We start from the raw sequence: 21,163 nt of genomic DNA, 5'->3' as shown, positions 1-21,163 counted from the left end.
GAATCCCTTGGAGACAAACGGAGTTTGTTTTCTGTGTTAGGAGTGGAAGCCTTAGTTGGCTGGTTGTTGGACCACCCCGATGTTCAAATTACGGATCTCTCTGATGCTGATACTATCTCCGATGAATACTCAGATGAGGAAATAGCAGAAGAAGTGGAAGAAGCTGAAGCTGCTTGTCCTGTTGTAAGTATTAATGTAATAAACCTAAATTATGCTAGCTGGCTGCAAATTTTGTAATTCTTCCCATTTTGGGAAAGTGGCAAGAGTACAAGGACAATCTGCTGTCCCAAGCTTTCAAATCAGTAACAAGGATCGTGTTTGCCCTGTGTTTTTAAGACACGACGTAAAACAATTGAGAATAATCCCTAAATACTTTATGTATGAGTTAGCACAGGGGAGAGTAGAGTGCAGGTAGATGTTTCACTGGTGGTAGCTCAAAGTATCCCTGGTAGATGCTTTTAGTTTCTTCAAAAGTAGTTGATGTTACAGTGTAATATGGTAAAGGAGTTCCCCCTTTTCCTTTCCCTTGGTCTGAAAAACAAATGTGTGTTACTTACAAGGAAGGACTTAAGAACTAGTGGATAAATGGCAAAAAAGTCTGTTAAATAGCCTAGTCTTTTCCTTAAAAAACTTTTTCCACTAGTGATAAAATTACTGTTACAGTGCCTATTGAGTGTGATAGCTTTAATGTGAATTTATATTAGGCTTCTGTTGACTTTCAGGAACTATTTCATAAGGGACTTTTCAATAAAATTAAATGGATTTCATATTTCTGTTTATTCTTGTAGGACTTTACATTGCACTTTCTTGCACATGTGGGATTTTGTAATTGAAATTAATGCGTTGTATTTTGAAGGAAATTAACAGCTTTTGGTATCTTTATCAGTATTGCAGTGAGAAACTGCTATAGGTTGCCTTCAGTGAAAAAAATGTTTAATACTGAGAACAGAACAAAGTTTTCTGAAAATTTTCCTTACAGTTGGAATGCAGTAGTTCTCTTAAAAAAATTAAGCTAATCAAATCTTGAAAGGAATATTTTTTAGTAACTATAATTTAATTTTTTAGCTTGTTTTTTCCAAAGGAGTGCTTTAAATCTCATTGTACTATATAAAAAAAAGGTAGTATGATTCAGGTTAGAGATTACCATTCACCACTATTTTTTTTGATTTTTTTTTTTTTTCTCTCCCAACGAATGTTCTAAGAACTGGAACATGAGTGTGTATCTGCAAGGCTGAGTAGAGTACTGATAAATCTCTGTTCTGATTCTCCTTGGCAATCAGTTTTCATAAAAGCAACTTGCAGCTTCTTTCAAACATTTTGAACATTTGCATCCACATTCTTTGATAAGTAATTTTGGAAAGTAAATTTTAATTTAAAATCAAGTAGATCATAAATGTTATCCTTATAGTGAGTTGAGCCTGTTGAAGTTTTTTGGCATGCAGCTAGGATATTGTATGGGTTTATTTTTGCTGGGTTATCTTCAGTCTTTGCCAACAACTTTATTTATCTGAATTGAAAACGAATTTTGTAATTGTTTCATATTTATTTTGGACTTTTTTCCAGTCAAGTGGTGCTGTTGTAACAGAGAGCCAGACCTATAAGAAACGAGCTGATTTCTTAAGCAATGATGACTATGCTGTGTATGTTAGGGAGAATATTCAGGTAAGTATGATGATCAAAAGCTGCATAAAAACTGCTTTCCTTTTGGTATGAAAGCCTTTCCAGAGCTATTGCATTCGCTTGTCCTTTTTTCCCTAGGTGGGGATGATGGTTAGGTGCTGCAGAACCTATGAGGAAGTTTGTGAAGGAGATGTAGGCAAAGTTATTAAACTGGATCGAGATGGATTGCATGACCTGAACGTGCAGTGTGATTGGCAACAAAAGGGTGGTACTTACTGGGTCAGATATATCCATGTTGAGCTTTTAGGTGAGTTCACTTCTGACTGCTTTTTAACTAAAAAAGTGAATGGTCGACTCTAAGGGAGATTTATTTTTGGAGGGGGAAACCCCCACTCACTATACATTTATTTTTGCATCTGCTAGGATTCCCACCACAGAGTTCTGCCTCTCATATCAAGATAGGTGACAAAGTGCGTGTGAAAAGCTCTGTCACCACACCCAAATACAAATGGGGATCGGTTACTCACCGAAGCGTGGGCATCGTCAAAGGTAATGTATATTCAAAATGGGGCATGGGGAGGTAATAAAACTCAAAACCACTCAGACTTTCTTGTAGACACACTTGAAAATCACACTGTTTTGTGGAATACTTTATGATGATCGACAATCTAGAACGCATTTGAAGTCTGTGGCGAATTTATAGAGGTGTACTCTGTGGCAGCCCATTTTGTTAGCATGTCCATCTGCTTTTGAGCCACTTCGTTCACATGATGCTGTCATACATGAAATCCCTATTTGTGCTTGGTCTTTGCATATTAAGTGCCTTAATTAATTTGAGCTTAATATTTTTAAATTGAATGTTAAAGCAATCCATCAGTCCAGGTACACTAATCAAGTTTTTATGATCTTCCTGTGTTTACTGTATACCTTTACAAGTGTTTTAAGATGTGTTGGATGTATTTTTTTTTATGTTTTACTTGTATCTTGGTTTCAAGGCAGATTTTAAAAAAACCCCAGTTGCAACAAACAGCCCAGCCCCCCATAAGCACATGACCCTTATCTCAACTGATATCACCCCTCTGACCAGGAGGAGCCATTGGTGGACAGAGGTGGTCTGTCAAAGGGAGAGCACCAATCACCTTGAACCAAAGGGGTGGGCTGTGGGCGGACTGTGGGCGGAGCAAAAGCTATAAAAGAAAGAAAAAGAAAGACACGTGGTCTCATTTTCCCTTCCTCTCCAGCTTGCTAAGGCAGTGCTGGAGAAGCCTACCCCTTTCTAGGGGCTTTTTAGAAATAGATTTCTTTTTGACCAGCCTAAACTGCAAGTTTATTTTTTTTCTCTACCTGAGGTTCAGAGCTGTCTTAAGCCTAAAGTTCCTGAATCCCTGCGCTCCTGGGGCATATCTCTCGAGCCATCTGGATCCCAAATTTTTATATTTTGTTAGTTTTTTTTTTTGCAATTTTTCAATTTTTTTCTGTTATTAATAAATTGTTTTAATTTCTACAAAGAGTTGTCTCATTCCTCACAACTCTTTTGGGGGCTCGTCCGGGATCCTATTTTTGCCCTAAAATCCAGGTATTTTGGTTAATTTTACTATTTTTGAATTTTTGCGATTTTTTTGGTTTTTTGGTTTTTCTCCTTGGATTTTCTGGGCTCCCACAAGGATTACTGCAGCAGAGAAAGGACACCTCCGGTGGAGAAAGACTTGTGGTAAGGCTTGAACCCTTCTTAAAGGGAACTTAGTTAGGGACTTACCCTTTTTAAGGGCTATTCGTTTTTGGGGAACCTCCGAGTGGAATTCCTTTTGTGAGAGAGTGTGTGGGGGGGTTGGCCGCCCCCAGTGTGTGTGTGAGTGTGCTTGAAAGGGTTCATTTTTAAGGGCACCACGAGGGATCACCCCTTTAGAGACACAGAGGGGAAGATCGAGTGTGGTGATCAGCCTTTCTGGGGGGAGGTTTCCACGTTTTAGGGGTGTGCGCAGCCCCAAATTCATTTTTATTAGTGTCTCAGTCTCCTCGGGTCTAGAACTGAGGAGAAACCTCATTTTAAACCCCTCTCTTTTTCTTTTCGCCGCGTGGTCGGCGGCCATTTTGAAATTTCGGGCCGCCGCGTGGTCGGCGGCCATTTTGAAATTTCGCGCCGCCGCGTGGTCGGCCGCCATTTTGAAATTTCTGGCCGCCACGTGGTCGGCCGCCATTTTGTGTCCTTTTAATTTGAACTGCACCCCTTTGCCGTTTTAAGTGCATGTGTGAACTTGTTTTAGCTGCACTCTTGTGGTCAGTGCTATCTAGCACCTTTATACTTCCTGTTAGTTTGGAGTGTTTGGGTTATTGGATTGTAGTTGTAATTTGCTTTATCTGCTTTAATCATAAGACACTACTTTGATATTTTGAATTACTGCTTGTGTTATTCATTATAATCTTTTTCCTTTAATTTGGTTATAAATATTTTAATCTATCTCTCCTTTGCTAATAAAGACAACTCTTGTTTCTTAAATTTTAAGTATATATGTATAAAACTATCTAAATTTCAGTCATACTTTAACCAATTTAAATATTCACTAATTATTCTTTTTATAATTAAAATTAATATTTCTTGCACCATATTTGTTTCTCACCAGCCTGCCATATTTAATTTTTTTCCCACAGATTCGCCATCATATATCTACTAACCCTGCTTGCTTTTCTCTACATTAGTTGTATTGTATTTTATGCTTATAACTTTATTATCATTTTTTTTTTATTGTGATAGTGTATTGAATTTAGGTTATTTTGTAATATTATTTCCTTATGCAATATTTTAATTGTTTTATATAATACAATACTTTGGTTTATTTAATTAGAAAAAAAAAAAAAAAAAAAAAAATTTTTTTTCTTCTGCACTAGCTACTTGTTTGCTTCCCAGTAACAAAATGGGACAAGCGAATAGCAAAAAGAAAGACCTAATGAAGAAATACAAAATCTTCCCAGACAGTCCGTTAGGGCAAATGCTCCTAAAGTGGGAAGAAAATCTTTTAACTAAAGAAAAAGACCAGTGTCAAATGATTAGGTACTGTGTTTTTAAGTGGCCAAAACATAAAATTAACAAAGATGGACTCAGATGGCCCAAGTATGGGTCTTCTGAAAAATGGCTTTGTGAGGCTTTGCATTCTTATGTACATTACAAAGCTCCAAAACATTCTGATGAATTAGACTATGCTAAAATTTGGTTAAATTATTGGCAAAAACAAAATGAAGACCAAAGCAAAAAAATAGAATTGGAAGAGGAAACTAAATCTAATTCAATTGGACTTAATAAAAATTCAAACCAAATTTTTTCCATTGCAGAAGAACACAAACAGAAAGAAAAACAAAAACCTAAATTAAATAAACCAAAGTGGGACCCCCTAGACTACCTTCCTCCAGTAACTCCTCCAGAAAGGAGGGTCCAAATTGAACAAGAAAGGGTCTTTCCTTCATCAAGCCACCCAATCGAAAGGGACTCAGAAAATGAGAATGAAAGTGAAAAAGAAAATTCTGTTCCTTCCTGCTCTCACAAAAAGACAACCGGACAAAAGATTTCTTCTAGCCAGGATGGCCCAGCATCTTGCACTAGAAAGAAATCATTTAAAACACCTGACTGTCCCACCTGCCTTAGCACTCCCCATGAGTCTAAAATTTTACCTCTTAGGGAGGTACCCATGGGAAATGCTCAAGGAGGAATTGGTTATGTAGTTGTACCTCTAGCTTCATCTGAGGTACGGGAATTTAAAAAAGAAATGAAAAGCCTGATGGCTGACCCCATTGGTCTAGCTGACCAATTTGATCAATTCCTCGGCCCTAATATTTATAATTGGGGAGAGATACAATCCATCCTTCACTCCTTATTCACCATTGAGGAAAGAAAATTGATTAGAGCTGCAGGAGTGACAGTCTGGGACAGAGAAAATAATTCTAATCAAGGCCCAATTGGAGAACAAAAATTACCACTGACAGACCCTGAATGGAACCCAAATTCAGAAGAGGGCAGGAGGAACATGAAAGACTACAGAAATTTAATTATAAAAGGGATTAGAGAAGCTGTTCCTCGAGTTAATAATATGAAAAAAGCATTTTGTGGGGAACAGGAAAAGGATGAGTCCCCAACAGCTTGGATGGCTCGGTTAAGGAATAACATTCAACTTTATTCTGTCATTGACTTAGACAGTGAGGGAGGCAAAACTATGCTAAAGGTACATTTTGTGCTTCACTCCTGGCCTGACATCAGGAAAAAATTAGAAAAATTGGAAAAATGGCCAGAGAGGGAACTAGATGAATTACTGGAGGAAGCCCAAAAAGTCTTTGTTAGGAGGGATGAAGAGAGGATGAAGGCTAAAAGCCGAATAATGAATAACAGTACTAATGCTCCAATCCACAACCCTCCTACACAAAGAACTTCCCAAAGGGGCATCCCACAACAGCAAACCCAAATCTGCTCTCAGCAACAGCCACAGGTTTGTGTTTGCAATAAACAACCTAACCCAATTGTTCAAAGACCTGAGAGGTTAATTTGCACATACTGTAATAAAACAGGCCACGGGCAGTGGTACTGTTTTAAAAAGCAGAGAGATCAAGGAGTCCTTCAAATGGAGGGACAAATTTTGAACAACTGAAGGGGTCAGGGGCTTTATTCTCTGGGGCAAAAACATCTTAAAGAGCCCTTGATAAAATTAGAAGCTGGACCCCAGAGACAACAAGTGGAGTTTTTAGTGGACACAGGTGCTGAAAGAACCTGTGTCACTGAAACACCTCCAGGATGTTTTATTTCTCAAGATACATTAGATATATATGGTGCTAATGGTGAAAGCTTTGCTGTTCCTGTAATTAAAAATGTAATCCTTTCCATACAAGGACGTACCCATACAGGGGATGTGCTATACCTACCTCAAGCTGGGATCAATCTTTTAGGACGTGACTTCCAAATACCTCTGAGGGTTGGGGTGGTACCGCAGGGTGAAAAAATGACCACTAAATTGTTTGTTTTATCTTTAGTAGATGAGCAACACATTGACCCGGTAGTGTGGGCCAAACCTGGCAACCGGGGAAAAATGGACATCACACCTCTAACAATTGAGTTGCTCCCAAATAGCCAGCCAGTACGTGTACCACAATATCCCCTCTCCAAGGACAAAAGAAAGGGCCTGAAGCCTGTTATCATGGACTTATTACAAGATGGAATTCTTGAGACCTGCAAATCCAGTTACAACACTCCAATTTTGGCTGTCCAGAAACCAGATAAGTCATTCCGGCTTGTACAAGATCTGCGTGAGGTCAATAAGAGAGTCCAAACCAGGTACCCACTGGTGCAGGACCCCTATACACTCCTGAGTCGGGTACCCCCAGCACATGCCTGGTTCTCTGTTATTGACCTTAAAGATGCTTTCTGGTCATGTCCTCTAGATTCTCATTGCAGAGACATCTTTGCATTTACCTGGGAGGATCCAGACACTGGACGGAGGCAGCAGCTGCGCTGGACTCGCCTGCCTCAAGGGTACACCGAGGCACCCACACTCTTTGGCCAAGCGCTAGAAGATTTGCTAAGTTCCTTTTCTCCACCCGAAGGGATTCAGGTAACTCAGTATGTAGATGACCTGCTCCTCTCTGGGGAACAGGAGTCTACGGTAAGAACTGCTACAATTCAGTTACTGAATTTTCTAGGGAGGAACGGGCTGAGGGTGTCAAAACCCAAATTACAATTTGTGCTACAGGAGGTGAAGTATTTGGGACATCTAATTGGCCATGGCACAAAAAAACTCAGTGCTGAAAGAGTAGAAGGAATCCTAAATCTACCACCTCCAACTTCAAAACGAGAAATCCGGCAATTATTAGGCTTATTTGGATACTGCAGACTGTGGATTGATCAGTATTCACAATCTGCCAAATTTTTATATGAAAAACTAATAGAAGAAGAACCTTTTAATTGGACTAATTCAGACACACAAAAATTACAAAATCTGAAAGAGAAATTAACAAAAGCACCTGTTTTAAGCCTTCCTTCACTAGAAAAACCCTTCGATCTATTTGTTAATGTGGAGAAGGGAATTGCCTATGGCGTCTTGACCCAGGAGTGGGGAGGAGTCAGGAAGCCGGTTGCTTTTCTTTCCAAATTACTAGATCCAGTGTCCAGAGGATGGCCCGTCTGCATCCAGTCCATCGCCGCAGCAGCTGTTCTGGTCTCGGAGAGTAAAAAACTCATTTTTGGTGGAGACTTGACAGTGCATACACCACACTCAATCAAAACCATTTTAGCTCACAGGGCTGCAGAGTGGTTAACTGACCCAAGAATAGTCAAATATGAAGCCATTCTCATGCACTCGGACCACCTGAGGTTAGTTGTGTGTACACACCAAAATCCAGCTCAATTTCTTTATGGGACCCCATCAGAAAAAGAAATTGAACACAATTGCATTGAAATAATTGACATCCAAACAAAAGTCAGAGAGGACCTGGTGGACTGTCCCCTCAATGAAGGGGAAATCCTCTTCATTGACGGGTCATCTCGAGTGGTGGATGGAAAGCGATGCTCTGGCTATTCAGTGGTCGATGGACACCAAATGTGTGTGCTAGAAAAGGGCAGATTGCCACCAACCTGGTCAGCTCAGGTCTGTGAGCTCTATGCCCTAGAAAAAGCACTCCACCGACTAGCAGGAAGCATCGGGACCATTTACACTGACTCCAGATACGCTTATGGCGTAGTCCACACCTTTGGAAAAATCTGGTCCGAAAGGGGGTTCCTAAACACCAAAGGGAAAGATATCCTACATAAGGAATTGATCCTAAAAATTCTAAAAGCACTGCAACTGCCTCAGGTGATCTCAGTGGTGCATATTCCAGGTCATCAATCAGGAACCACAAAGGAAGCTCGGGAGAACAACCTAGCAGACTTGGCAGCAAAAGAAGCAGCAGTGGAAGAAGAGGTAAAAGTGATGGAAGTAAACCAACTTCCAACTAACACCACCACATCTGACACTATTCCACAAACTAACATTTTACCCACGCCCATTTTTACTGATCAGGAAAAAGAGAAATTAGTTTTAATTGGTGCCAATGAGGATTCTCAAGGCCGCTGGTATTTACCAGATAAACGCCAAATTTTAAACAAAAATTTAACCCGAGAAATTCTACAAAATATTCACCAAAGCAATCATTGGGGTTCAAAGGCTCTGGCGGATCACTATCTCAGAACCTTTGGATGCACTGGTGTTTATGAAATAGCCAACCAAATAACCCGGGACTGTGTAATCTGTCAAAAGGTTAACAAAAAGGTAATGAAAAAGAACACTGGCGGAGGAATTGAATTAGCAATCAGGCCTTTCCAAAACATTCAAATTGACTTTACAGAAATGCCTCCTGTCCAGAGGTGGAAATACCTATTGGTAATCGTTGATCACCTTACCCACTGGGTGGAAGCTATTCCAACTGTCAATGCAACAGCCCAGACAGTGAGTAAGGTGATCCTCGAGCAAATTATCCCCCGTTATGGGATAGTCCACCGCATAGATTCAGATCGAGGTACTCATTTTACCTCCCAAATTGTACAACAATTGGCTCAGCAATTAGGAACAAATTGGAGATTACACACCCCGTGGCATCCACAGAGCTCTGGGAGAGTGGAACGGATGAACCAGACAATCAAGAACACCCTCACAAAATTAATGCTGGAAACAAAATGGACCTGGGTAAAATGCCTTCCACTTGCTCTTCTTAGAATCAGGACACAGCCAAGATCTGATTTGGGTTGTTCACCATATGAGATGTTGTATGGATTACCCTACCTTGCTACACCACAAGAGTTGAATGTGAAAGAGTGTGGAAACACCAGTGTACAACAATATGTACAGATAATTGCCAAAAATCTAGAGTTGCTAAGGGAAAGAGGTTTTCTACCACAAACTCCCCCACTTGATTTTAATTTACATCACATCAATCCAGGTGACTGGGTGTTAATAAAATCCTGGAAAGAAAAGTCATTAACCCCATCCTGGGAAGGTCCATTTCAGGTCCAGCTAACCACTGAAACAGCTGTCCGGACATTTGAAAAGGGCTGGACGCATGTCAAGAGGGTGAAGGGTCCAGTAACACCACCAATTGAAGAGAAGAAACCTCCAGACAAACCATCAAACTAAACACCCTGTTTGAAAGCTCCACTCAGCATCCCTCACTCCAAGTTAATAAAATCCTGTACTCCCAGTTCTTCCCCAGTTATACCTCAGTAATAAGTGCTAGCTACAAGTTGTTAAACTAAGTTGAAAATATTTTGCTGTTAATTCTGTTCTTTGTTATTCCCTTTTACAGATTCTGCCTTCACACAACCATATTGTCACATCAACTGTATAGTAAGGCTCCATTTGAAGCCAGCATTCTCTTCCAATAACAGTCCAATCAGACTCCAAAATTATGGGCACGATAACTCTAATCTTTGACAAGGCCAACCCTAAAATAACCATGAGTTTCCAGAAGCCTGAGGTCACTGAAGAACCATCTGAAGGTGAGATGCCTAAAGAAAGGACGAAAGAAGCAAAGATGACAACCCCCACCAGCAGAGGCAACCCAAATGCTGACAGCTCCTCTTGGGTATGCCAAAAGGGGAAAGTGAGCAACATCCTGCTACTAAGTGTCATCTGTCTCTGGGTCCTCTGGCCTCCCTTTACACAAGCAGCCGACAGCCGCTGTAACAGATGTTACAAGACTGTGTACCAGGCAGAAGGAGGCTCATTTCAAATTCGACACTTTTTCCGAGCACATACTTATGTTAATCCATCTTGTTATAACATAACAAGGTTGAGTATCTGCTCAGAAAAAGGTCACAAGTACTGGATTGGCAAAAACATTGGCACCCAAATACATAAGCAGAAGGGAGAGTGCCCCTCCCAAGACGATTGGCTCTGTTTCAATTTTAGATACATAACCAAGACAGAAGATTTGTTAAAAAGAAAGACCTATGACACTGACCTGATCCAAGAGGTGGTCATAGAAGAAAAGGAAAAACAAAAAGAAAACAATCCTTTGATGTCAAGGAAAAACTTGTTTATTGACCTGGCAGAAAGGATTGGACAACAGCTAAATTTAACAAATTGCTGGGTGTGCGGAGGAACTTTAGAATCGGAGAGTTGGCCTTGGCGGGGAGTCAGTCTTGGACCCCCCGATTTGCTCCGACTGAGTAATCTCTCCCCCACAACCAGACATGACAATGAAACCTGGCTGCTAAGCAATACTGTTATTGGAGAAGAATGCATCTGGAGGAAAGGAAGAAAATTTTTAGAAGAAGTTGGTGAGACAATATGCAAAAGGTACCTGGTAACTGATGGGCAAAAACATTGGTGGATACCTCAAGAACCAGATGTATTCTGGTCTGCAGAAAAGGTTAAAAACAAAAACTGCATTTTGAATCCTGTTAAAAAACTCTGGCAGTGCTGGGATCAAGGAAATCCATATTCTGTCCTGCCACAAATTTCCAAGTACTGGATTACAGCAGCAAGTATACAACCCCACTTCTGGGAAGCACCACAAGACCTCTACTGGCCAAGGACAATGGTGGAAGAAAGCTTTAATTATTGTTGGACTTTCCCTTACAGGACTTATTTTTCTCCCTTGTTTAATCCCTTGTTTCATCCGTCTAATCACCACTGTCGTCCAAAGCATGCCACTGATCCAGGATCTTCAAGGACAACAGCAGCGTCCACCATTCGCTCAAAAGATTATGCATATCAATAATAGTAACAATAAGAAAACTAGAAAGGAGAGAAAAATTGCCCAGCAAGTGTGGGACAGTTTTAAAGAGCTTGAATCTATCCCTGAAGAGTTATCCACCTCCACTTAAATGCAAAGACCAAAGATGTGAACATAAGAGAAAAAGGGGGGACTTGTCATACATGAAATCCCTATTTGTGCTTGGTCTTTGCATATTAAGTGCCTTAATTAATTTGAGCTTAATATTTTTAAATTGAATGTTAAAGCAATCCATCAGTCCAGGTACACTAATCAAGTTTTTATGATCTTCCTGTGTTTACTGTATACCTTTACAAGTGTTTTAAGATGTGTTGGATGTATTTTTTTTTATGTTTTACTTGTATCTTGGTTTCAAGGCAGATTTTAAAAAAACCCCAGTTGCAACAAACAGCCCAGCCCCCCATAAGCACATGACCCTTATCTCAACTGATATCACCCCTCTGACCAGGAGGAGCCATTGGTGGACAGAGGTGGTCTGTCAAAGGGAGAGCACCAATCACCTTGAACCAAAGGGGTGGGCTGTGGGCGGACTGTGGGCGGAGCAAAAGCTATAAAAGAAAGAAAAAGAAAGACACGTGGTCTCATTTTCCCTTCCTCTCCAGCTTGCTAAGGCAGTGCTGGAGAAGCCTACCCCTTTCTAGGGGCTTTTTAGAAATAGATTTCTTTTTGACCAGCCTAAACTGCAAGTTTATTTTTTTTCTCTACCTGAGGTTCAGAGCTGTCTTAAGCCTAAAGTTCCTGAATCCCTGCGCTCCTGGGGCATATCTCTCGAGCCATCTGGATCCCAAATTTTTATATTTTGTTAGTTTTTTTTTTTGCAATTTTTCAATTTTTTTCTGTTATTAATAAATTGTTTTAATTTCTACAAAGAGTTGTCTCATTCCTCACAATGCCTTATCAGGCGTCCTAGACACAGAGACTGAACAGGAGTAAAAGAATAAAATAGGTATTTATTTGAAAGGCCTTCAAAGGTACACCCTGGGAGCCGCAGGCTATTGCCAAAAATGGATCCCAAGATGGATGACAGGTCACGAGTTCTTCACACCTTTATAGGTTTGGTTCATTTACATAGCAGGGTTAATTCTCCCATTAAAGCTTCAGTTCAATGATGTAATTTCCCCTCTGTTTGCCCCCCTTAGAAGCTCTTTGGATTATACTTTTTGGGCCTAGGATGGCCCGGGTGACCTTGGAGAGCAGGCCCAGAGAGGCTTTGTTATGTCTGCCTAGCACAAGTGAGCAGAAATTAGCAAGCTACAAGAAACCTCAGAGTTACATTCTAAGCAGTACAGAATTTGAAAAAATACAAAAGTTAAAACCTAGGTATCGCACATACAGTAAAAGTCTTTAAGCATCTGTGCAGCTTCCTGTTGTAGTTTTCTTTTACACTTTGGATGAACCATGAATGGTTTTCCTTTAAGAAGTAATTCTAATTTGAAGCCTTCATAAGGAAGTGAGGAGAAAGTGGGATGGACTAGTGTCAGGCTGTAAAGGATGGTATTGAAGAGATCTGTGGGACACAGGTTCTTTGAAGAGGTACAGATTTTGGTCATACTGTATTTGTGCTTAGAAGTATGTCCTTGCTTGGAACCATTTCTAAAAAAAATAAAGAAAAAATCAGAGTAGAGGAATTCAAATGGAATACTACTCTAAGCAGTTTCAGCTTCATTTTATAGAGATTTGCAACACCTTGTATTTTCTCCATGTTTTTGTCACAGCATTTAGTGCCAATGGAAAAGATGTTATTGTAGACTTTCCTCAACAATCACATTGGACTGGCTTGTTGTCAGAAATGGAATTGGTCCCCAGCATTCATCCTGGAGTCACGTAAGTGATGATTTACTTTTTTCTTAGTGTATATGGGTTATCCTTTATCTTGTTGTCTTGATTCTGTTACCTTGTCTCGTGTCACAATTAACTTGTACCATGTATATATTGATTTGTTCTTCTCTTGTCAAATCAGGTGTGATGGCTGTCAGATGTTTCCTATTAATGGGCCTAGATTCAAATGCAGAAACTGTGATGATTTTGACTTCTGTGAAACGTGTTTTAAAACCAGGAAGCATAACACCCGACATACTTTTGGCAGAATAAATGAACCAGGTGAGTTTTGCAGTCTCAAGTGTTTCTTAGATTAATTTAAAATGCATTTAAGTTGTTTTTTTAAAAAAAACAGTTTTAAATTTCAGCTCCCTAATATGAAATTAGTGTTGGGACTGACCCCCTAAACAACTAAACATTTATAGCACTGCTACAATTGCATGTGATGGACTATGACAAAACATTAACCCCTAAGCCTTTTCTATAGTGTTAAAAAGTTTAAAAAATATCTATGTGACAGTAACTCTACATATCAGAATGGCATTTTTACCTACACCAAGGGCAAAATGTGCAATTTTCTAATCCTCCTGACTTTTGCTGTCAGCCTAGATGTAGATGAATGGAATCCTCATGGTGCCAGGGGCAGTTGGAAATACCTAAGATGCCTTCTTATGCCTCAGTTGCTCTTTTTGCCTGTCAGTATGTGGTGGCTGTCGCCTCATTTCCTCTGATGTGGTGGCTCCAGAGGAGTATGGTGGGAAAGGGAAGCCTTTTAAAAGACTCATAATCAGACTTTTTTTTTTCAAGGACAAGAACAGGTACAGCCGTTTTAGCTCCAAAAGCTTTGGGCTTTGCAATGTTATGCAAAACTTACCTGACATTTCCTTTAATTTGTTTTCCATCCGCCTGCCTAAAAATTAATCTTATCCCTAGTATTTGCAAGGTGATGTGGACTTCTGGACTAAATTTCTTTGTATTTACACATTACCAGTCTAATTGTTTTGGAAAATGAATAAAACTGATTCCCCCTAGAGATCATGAACGTGGATTGCGTGTGTATGATGGTTTGTCTAAAGGGCAAGAAAGACATTCCTTTAGTAAGTCAGTTGATATGGTTGTGCAACTATTATGATGTAAATCTGTAATCCTTCCCCTTGCCCTGTATAGGGCAGAGGAATTACAATAGTCTTTTAGTCAAGATTTCTAGATGCTACAAAATCAGTGAAGGGAAGTGGAAGTGAGGTTTTAGCAGGGAGGAAATCTATATCTCACTAAATCACCTCCTTCTGGAGCAAGATTTGAATTTTCCAGTGTTCTAGTTTACCTATTTCTATTCTTTGGCAGGGGATTTTTGTTGAGGTTTAGTTGCATATTTTTCGTATGTTATAATGCTCTAAAAAATTCATGTGCTGTGGGGCTCGTATTTTGATTTACGTATCATCATAGATTTTGATCTGTATTTTAGAGGGAATGACATTTTCAAGTAGCTATCTAGTCAAGAACTTGTAAAATTGAAATTCCTTTCCAAAAAGGAGCCATGTCCTTTAAGGATGCGTGTTATGTACGAGTACATAGTATCACCGTACCGATGTGACATGCTTCTGTGCTCTAAATGTAGACTACATACCGAAAATGTTTGATTTGTCATACTTCCTTTCACCTTGCTTATGGGTTTTGTAGAAGCAATTTTCTTTGAGAGATGCATGCTTAGTGTGTCATTTAACCATGCAGGTCAGTCTCCCGTGTTCAGTGGGCGTTCTGGAAAGCAGCTGAAGAGACGGCACAGTAGCCAGCGGGGAATGTTACTGGATGATTGGTCCAGGATAGTCAAGAATTTGAACGTCTCATCCTCTGTGAATCAGGCTTCACGTCTTATTGATGGTAGTGAGCAGTGCTGGCAGTCTTCTGGTTCACAGGGAAAGGTAACTTCAAGCCCTAAATGCTTTATTCTGGCATGCTTCATGCTTAAGAGGATCTCCCCAGAGCCTTCCCTTCTGCAGGCTGGCAACACCAACTCTCAGCCTGTCTTTGTAGGAAAGATGCCCCATCTCTCTGATTGTCTTTGTGTCCCTCTTCTGACCCACTCTACCAGGTCCATGAGTTCTTTTTGTGCTGAGTACCCCAGAGGTGGGGTCCAGCAGCATTCCAGGTGGGGTGTCACAAGAGCAGAATAGAGGGGACGAATCCCATTCCTTGACTTGCTGGTCACTGCTCTTTTGATGCAGCCCAGGATGCAGTTAGCTTTCTGGACTCAGAGTGCACACTGGTGACCCATGTCCAGCTGTTCATCCACTAGAACCTCCAGCTCTCTTTCTGTGGGGCTGCTCTCCAGCCTCTCATCCCCCAGTCTGTAAGTATAAGCAGGATTACCCCATCCCAGATGTAGAGTGCCACACTTGCCCTAGTTAAATTTCATGCTGTTGGTGATTACTGAACTCTCTAGTCTATCAAGGCCTCTCTGTCTTGGAGGGAGTCAACAGCTTTGCCTGGTTTAGAGTCATTGGCAAAGTTGCTTAATGTACGTTTGACTCCTGCATCCAGATAATTTATGGAAGGCATTTTTCCTCAGTTTATGGTTTACCAGTTTTATTGGCCTCCAGCAGTGTTTTGTGACCAGCCTAGGCACAAGGATTTGCAGCTGGACATCTGTCCAGTGTGTTTTGATGCTCTGTTGATGGCCATGCTGAGAATATTCCCAAGTACTCTTCCTCCAGTTTTTCTACAGACTGTAACCTAAGAATTATGTCCTATTTCTTAACCTCCAGTGGCACTGTCCTTTGTGTGTTCTCAATGGTGTTGGTCTTGGCTGAAATAAATTGTTTGCTACAACTATTTCTCTTGTAATTGGAGGTAGGACAAGCAAGAAGTTCACAAGGTTATTTCCCTTTGGCTAGTTTCCATATATTGCAGCTGCTCTGTACAGTTCAGAAATACTTTTCATGCTTTCTTCAAAAACTTCACATATATATTCTTGTTAACCATATGGTGGTCGTAAGAATAACCCTCTAAAAATGAAATTCTTTGTTTCTACTAGCACTGGATTCGCTTGGAGATTTTTCCAGATGTTCTTGTTCACAGACTAAAGATGATCGTGGACCCTGCAGACAGCAGCTACATGCCCTCTTTAGTTGTAGTTTCAGGTATGTGTATGTTCTCTGAGAAGTCAAAAAAATTTTCCTTGCACTCAACAGTAGGTATTTACCTGGTTTCTGTTAACATAGTCTTCTGTTTAACATGCACAGTGCCTGTGAAACAAACACCATATCCTAAAAGTTTTTCATTCTGTGTTTTGTTTTCTAGGGGGTAATTCCTTAAATAACCTTATAGAGCTAAAGACAATCAATATAAATCCTACAGACACCACAGTGCCTCTGCTCAGTGACTGTACTGAAGTAAGTGAAGTCTGTGTGAGAATTACTCTTGTGTGCAACAGAAAAATGTTGTGCTGCAAGAGGTGGATGAAGAGCATTGTTGTGATCACTAGAACCTGGTATTTTATTTTTCCTTTTAACTTGTCAGTATTTCTGGCAAGTAAGTAAAGTTAATTATTCTGAAAAGTTTTACCATAATCACAATGTAATGCTATAATAGACTGATATATTTTAGAGGGTTTTATGTAAATCAATATACCTGTGAACCAGTAAGACATTCCAATAAATTTTGGGGGTAATTTTGGATAGCAGTTACAGCAAGGAGAAATACATAATGAATTCCATGAGACTGGGAGTGAAATCGTATTCAAATAAGTGAGGCCTTATGCTAATGACAAAGTATGAATTATTTAGAGCTGAAATGACAAGTATTTAAGGTGACAGATTCATTTTGTTAAAGTGACAAAGTCAAGCAAAAGTTCTAATTCTTTCCTATGTTTTATGAAGTTACATAGAACCCAAAAGATGTCAATAGAGTGTTTTTCTTTTCAGTACCACAGATATATTGAGATTGCAATCAAGCAGTGCAGAAGCTCTGGGATTGATTGCAAAATACATGGTCTCAGCATACTAGGACGTATACGTGCTGAGGATGAAGATCTGGCTGCTGTCCCTTTCCTGGCTTCTGATAATGAGGAAGAGGATGATGATAAAGCTAACACTGGGAGGTAGGTAACTGCAGTGGTGGAGGAGAGGGAAAAGGTAAAGAATCTTAGTATCTGTATATTCTTATGACTCTGGAGATGACTGTAGGAAGAACACCTTAATTAGGTTGAATGATAGTAAAGAGAAATTGGTATCTTAGTTTACTGGAATTGTAAGTAGATCCTTTGTCAGTAAATAAGTTCTCTGAGATGATCACACTGGTGAGGTGTAACATTTTGTATGACTCATCCCCTTTTGCAGTATACTTGGGGCTGGAAACTGAGCTAAAAACTTGATGTGCTTGTATTTGATATGTGGCACGTGTATTTACCACTGCTCAGCGAAACGTTCTGGATTTTTGTTGCTGGTTTGGTTTTTTTTTTTAACTGTGGTAGTGTAGCTTGAGTCCTGAAGCTATTCCAAACTGTAAAAATCAATAAATACAGTAAAAAGGTGCCTATGCTACAACATGCTGTTTGCTAAACTGACTGTTTTCTTTTCTCAATTTGTTCAGTCTTGTTAGAAAGAAGGCAGCTGGGCTTGAATCAGCAGCTACAATAAGAACCAAAGTTTTTGTTTGGGGACTGAATGACAAAGACCAGTTGGGAGGGCTAAAAGGTTCCAAGGTATGTTGTTTTCATACTTCAGTACCAAAGAGAAACAGCGAAAAATAAAATGTATGAGTCACACAACTTAAAATTAATTCAGACTTTATTAGAATTTTACAGTTTATTACTGAAAGCTACAAAGAGTAGTATTAAATTGTTTTTCATTGGTTTTTGTCTTTTGCCTGGTGTGTATTAATTGGCATGTGTGAAGCATCTGAAAATATCTGTTAGATTAACTGGTGTATTGTTAAGAGCTCTTCTTTTTAGAGTGTAAAACATTAAAGTGTATTGTAATGATTTTTACTTCCCATCTGCTCTAGATAAAAGTCCCTTCCTTTTCTGAAACCCTGTCTGCCTTGAATGTTGTACAAGTAGCTGGAGGATCAAAAAGCCTTTTTGCAGGTAACATAAGTTTAAAATAAATATAGTTATTTAAGGCCAGAAAGAGATTTTGAGTTGTGAAACACTAATGGTATTTCAAACCTTTTTCTTCATTCTAGTGACTGTAGAGGGTAAAGTGTATGCCTGTGGAGAAGCCACAAATGGAAGGCTGGGTTTAGGAATATCTAGTGGAACTGTGCCTATTCCCCGCCAGATTACAGCTCTCAGCAACTATGTGGTAAAGAAGGTGGCTGTTCACTCAGGTACTGACTATTGCTACCCTTATACACAGAAACGTAACATATTAAGCCTGAAAATAGTTGCTTTGCAATTTTCTTGAGTGCTGTAATGCCCTAGCATATCAGATTCTTTTTAAAAAATAAATACAGGTTATTGAATTCTGTCTGTTGTATACAATGTTAGATTAAATTTAATGGTTCTGTTACTAAAATCTGTGAATTTAGACCATACAAGTTTTCTTGTCTGCTGGAAGTTAACTTTGATAACTTTGGTGTTTCCATTTGATTGAAAGAAAGTGTTTTCATTTTTAGTATTTCTAAATGGTGAGTTTGTTTTTTCTCATTATTTTTTCTTGCAACTCTGAAAATAAAAAATTGAGTGATTATTGGTTTGTTAGTTTTTTTTAATGTGCCAGGAGACCTACTGTCACAGAAGTTTTTTATTTTAAAGTAAATCACATAAAAGCTCCAAAGAAAATAAGTAATATCTGTGGGGCTGAAGGGCTTGTACAGTGGCAGTGTAGAAGTACAGCAATGTCAAATTGTTGCTAGACCTGCTGCCTGCTTGATAGCTCAAAAATGTAAATTTATGTTTACAATTTTAGGTGGCCGGCATGCTATGGCATTAACTGTTGATGGAAAGGTATTTTCGTGGGGTGAAGGAGATGATGGAAAACTTGGTCACTTCAGTCGAATGTAAGGTTGCCAAATTTGTCTGTATTTCAGTAGAAGATTTGTGTTGAATGTTACAGCTGACCACCACTATTGACAACAACAGTATTTTTAATACAGTAGGAATAATAAAATGTGTTGTAAGAAGATGGTTTTTTACACAGTATATGCTGGTGCAGCATTTGTAGCAAAAGGAGGTGTTCAATTAATATAAGACTTGGAAAGATACCTAGTGGATAAAATGTTGGCTAGTATTTTAAAATGTCACTGATGAAATTCCATATTTTTGACATATATTTTTTGGTTACTTTTAATAAGGTATGGTTTTCAGAGGTGCCTTGAGGAGTAAAACCGTAGCAATTTTACACTCCTGAGCTGTAACAGTTCATAATTTAAGCTTGTCATTTTATAGCCCTTTTCTTTAGACTTTGGTTCACAGACTTGGTAGCCAGAAATAAACTTCTTACACTTTTCAGTAATACCTAGTTTAATCTTCTGCTGGACAGCTTTGGGAAAAATTTGAATTATCTCAGATTTTACTTTGTATTTACCCACAGAATAATATTTTGAAAGAAAAACCCCTGATAAACAAAGCCCATGGGTAAACATTTTTGCCATTCTGATATATTTTGAGGACCTGCCCATAATACCTAAAAAGTTAATTCAGATGGTTAATATATTACAACAAATAAATGTTCATAAGGTTGGGTCAGGCTAATGAAAAGGGAAGTCCACATAAGAGCAGTATTACTGTTTATTGTTCAACTGCCTCATGTTTTATGTAATTTTATTGAAAGTGAGAATTGGAGGTCTTGGGCATTTCATAGTAGCAATATTTCTAGAGGCTATGCATAATTTTATGGAATCTTAATAGTGGTCCTGGTACAGACAATATTAGAAAATCTTGAGTTGAATCTCTTTTTGGAATTAAGAGAACATTGTAATCACATGAAGAATAAATGTTTCCAGTACTCACATAGAAGCTTAACAGTAAATTCTAGTTCTGGTTTCTCTATCATGAAGAGCAAAGTTGGGATGGAAGTGTCATCTCGATTACTGTCTGTCCACTGCTAATAAATCACTTAACTTTGGGCAGTGACAGAAAATTGGTTTTCATTTTCTATTATAGGCTGTTTAATTGATACATCACATTGATATTTTGAATTTCTCATGTAAGTTTTGCAGCATATATGTAAAATATTCTTTAAATAAACTTTTAAGTACATTAAACTTAAAGTACAGCGTAAACTTTGGATTTATGGTGCTGCTAAAGAGTACATCTTGGAATCAGAGTGCTGTATCTTACTTTATTTTGAGATTACTGTTAGTTATTGCACGATTTATATTACAACAGTTGGAGTATTTGTGTAGCTGTTTTATGATGAACACAATGGATTTGTTGCTTGTTTTCTCTAGGAACTGTGATAAACCCAGGCTGATAGAAGCGTTGAAAACCAAACGCATCCGTGATATTGCCTGTGGCAGTTCCCACAGTGCTGCTATTACCTCTAGTGGTGAACTGTATACATGGGGGCTTGGAGAGTATGGAAGACTAGGACATGGAGATAATACCACACAGCTGAAGCCTAAGATGGTAAAATCAGCGTTTCTTGTTTTTGATGGAATGCAAATGAGTTTTAACAAATGAGAGCAGCATAAAGCTAAAGTAACAAAAACCATGAAGGCAGTATGTTTTGGCGTGATCTAAGTTAGGTTTTGGCACACGTACTTCTAGTGAAAGTAAAGCTATTTCAGAAAGGCCAAAAAGATCCAGTCTCTTTCTTGGGAAGTGATGTAAAATGGCTAGTGCTGCTTTCAGCATTCATGTCCTGCATCTACTTTGATACATGGCTGGAAGCTACAATGTGGCGATGTTGGATTCTGAGCATGGCTCGATAGTTTTTTTGCTCAGACTGGGCACAGTGACCAAGATGAGTCATAAGACCTTGGAAATGTTAGTAAGCTTTTAAAACAATTTCTTTGAAAACTTCTTACTTACTCC

General features: G+C 39.1%; 1 protein-coding gene across 3 annotated transcripts in view; it reads left to right on the top strand.

Moving 5' to 3' along the window:
• HERC2 (HECT and RLD domain containing E3 ubiquitin protein ligase 2) overlaps positions 1-21,163 on the top strand; it is a 114,862-nt gene that overhangs the window by 59,623 nt on the left and 34,076 nt on the right. For all 3 annotated transcript variants that reach the window (XM_069006311.1, XM_069006295.1, XM_069006302.1), the window contains exons 47-61: positions 41-183; positions 1,564-1,662; positions 1,759-1,927; positions 2,044-2,169; positions 13,083-13,191; positions 13,328-13,467; positions 14,917-15,107; positions 16,220-16,325; positions 16,486-16,577; positions 17,109-17,284; positions 17,776-17,887; positions 18,190-18,271; positions 18,370-18,513; positions 19,095-19,185; positions 20,578-20,755. In XM_069006311.1, coding sequence (XP_068862412.1) covers positions 41-183; positions 1,564-1,662; positions 1,759-1,927; positions 2,044-2,169; positions 13,083-13,191; positions 13,328-13,467; positions 14,917-15,107; positions 16,220-16,325; positions 16,486-16,577; positions 17,109-17,284; positions 17,776-17,887; positions 18,190-18,271; positions 18,370-18,513; positions 19,095-19,185; positions 20,578-20,755 — 1,958 coding nt within the window. The remainder of the gene's footprint in view (positions 1-40; positions 184-1,563; positions 1,663-1,758; positions 1,928-2,043; positions 2,170-13,082; positions 13,192-13,327; positions 13,468-14,916; positions 15,108-16,219; positions 16,326-16,485; positions 16,578-17,108; positions 17,285-17,775; positions 17,888-18,189; positions 18,272-18,369; positions 18,514-19,094; positions 19,186-20,577; positions 20,756-21,163) is intronic.

The sequence above is a fragment of the Aphelocoma coerulescens genome, chromosome 1 (genome assembly GCF_041296385.1).
Source record: "Aphelocoma coerulescens isolate FSJ_1873_10779 chromosome 1, UR_Acoe_1.0, whole genome shotgun sequence".
Taxonomy (NCBI): Eukaryota; Metazoa; Chordata; class Aves; order Passeriformes; family Corvidae; genus Aphelocoma; species Aphelocoma coerulescens.
The sequence above is the reverse complement of the archived record's forward strand: the minus strand, read 5'-3'. Positions and strand labels throughout refer to the sequence as shown.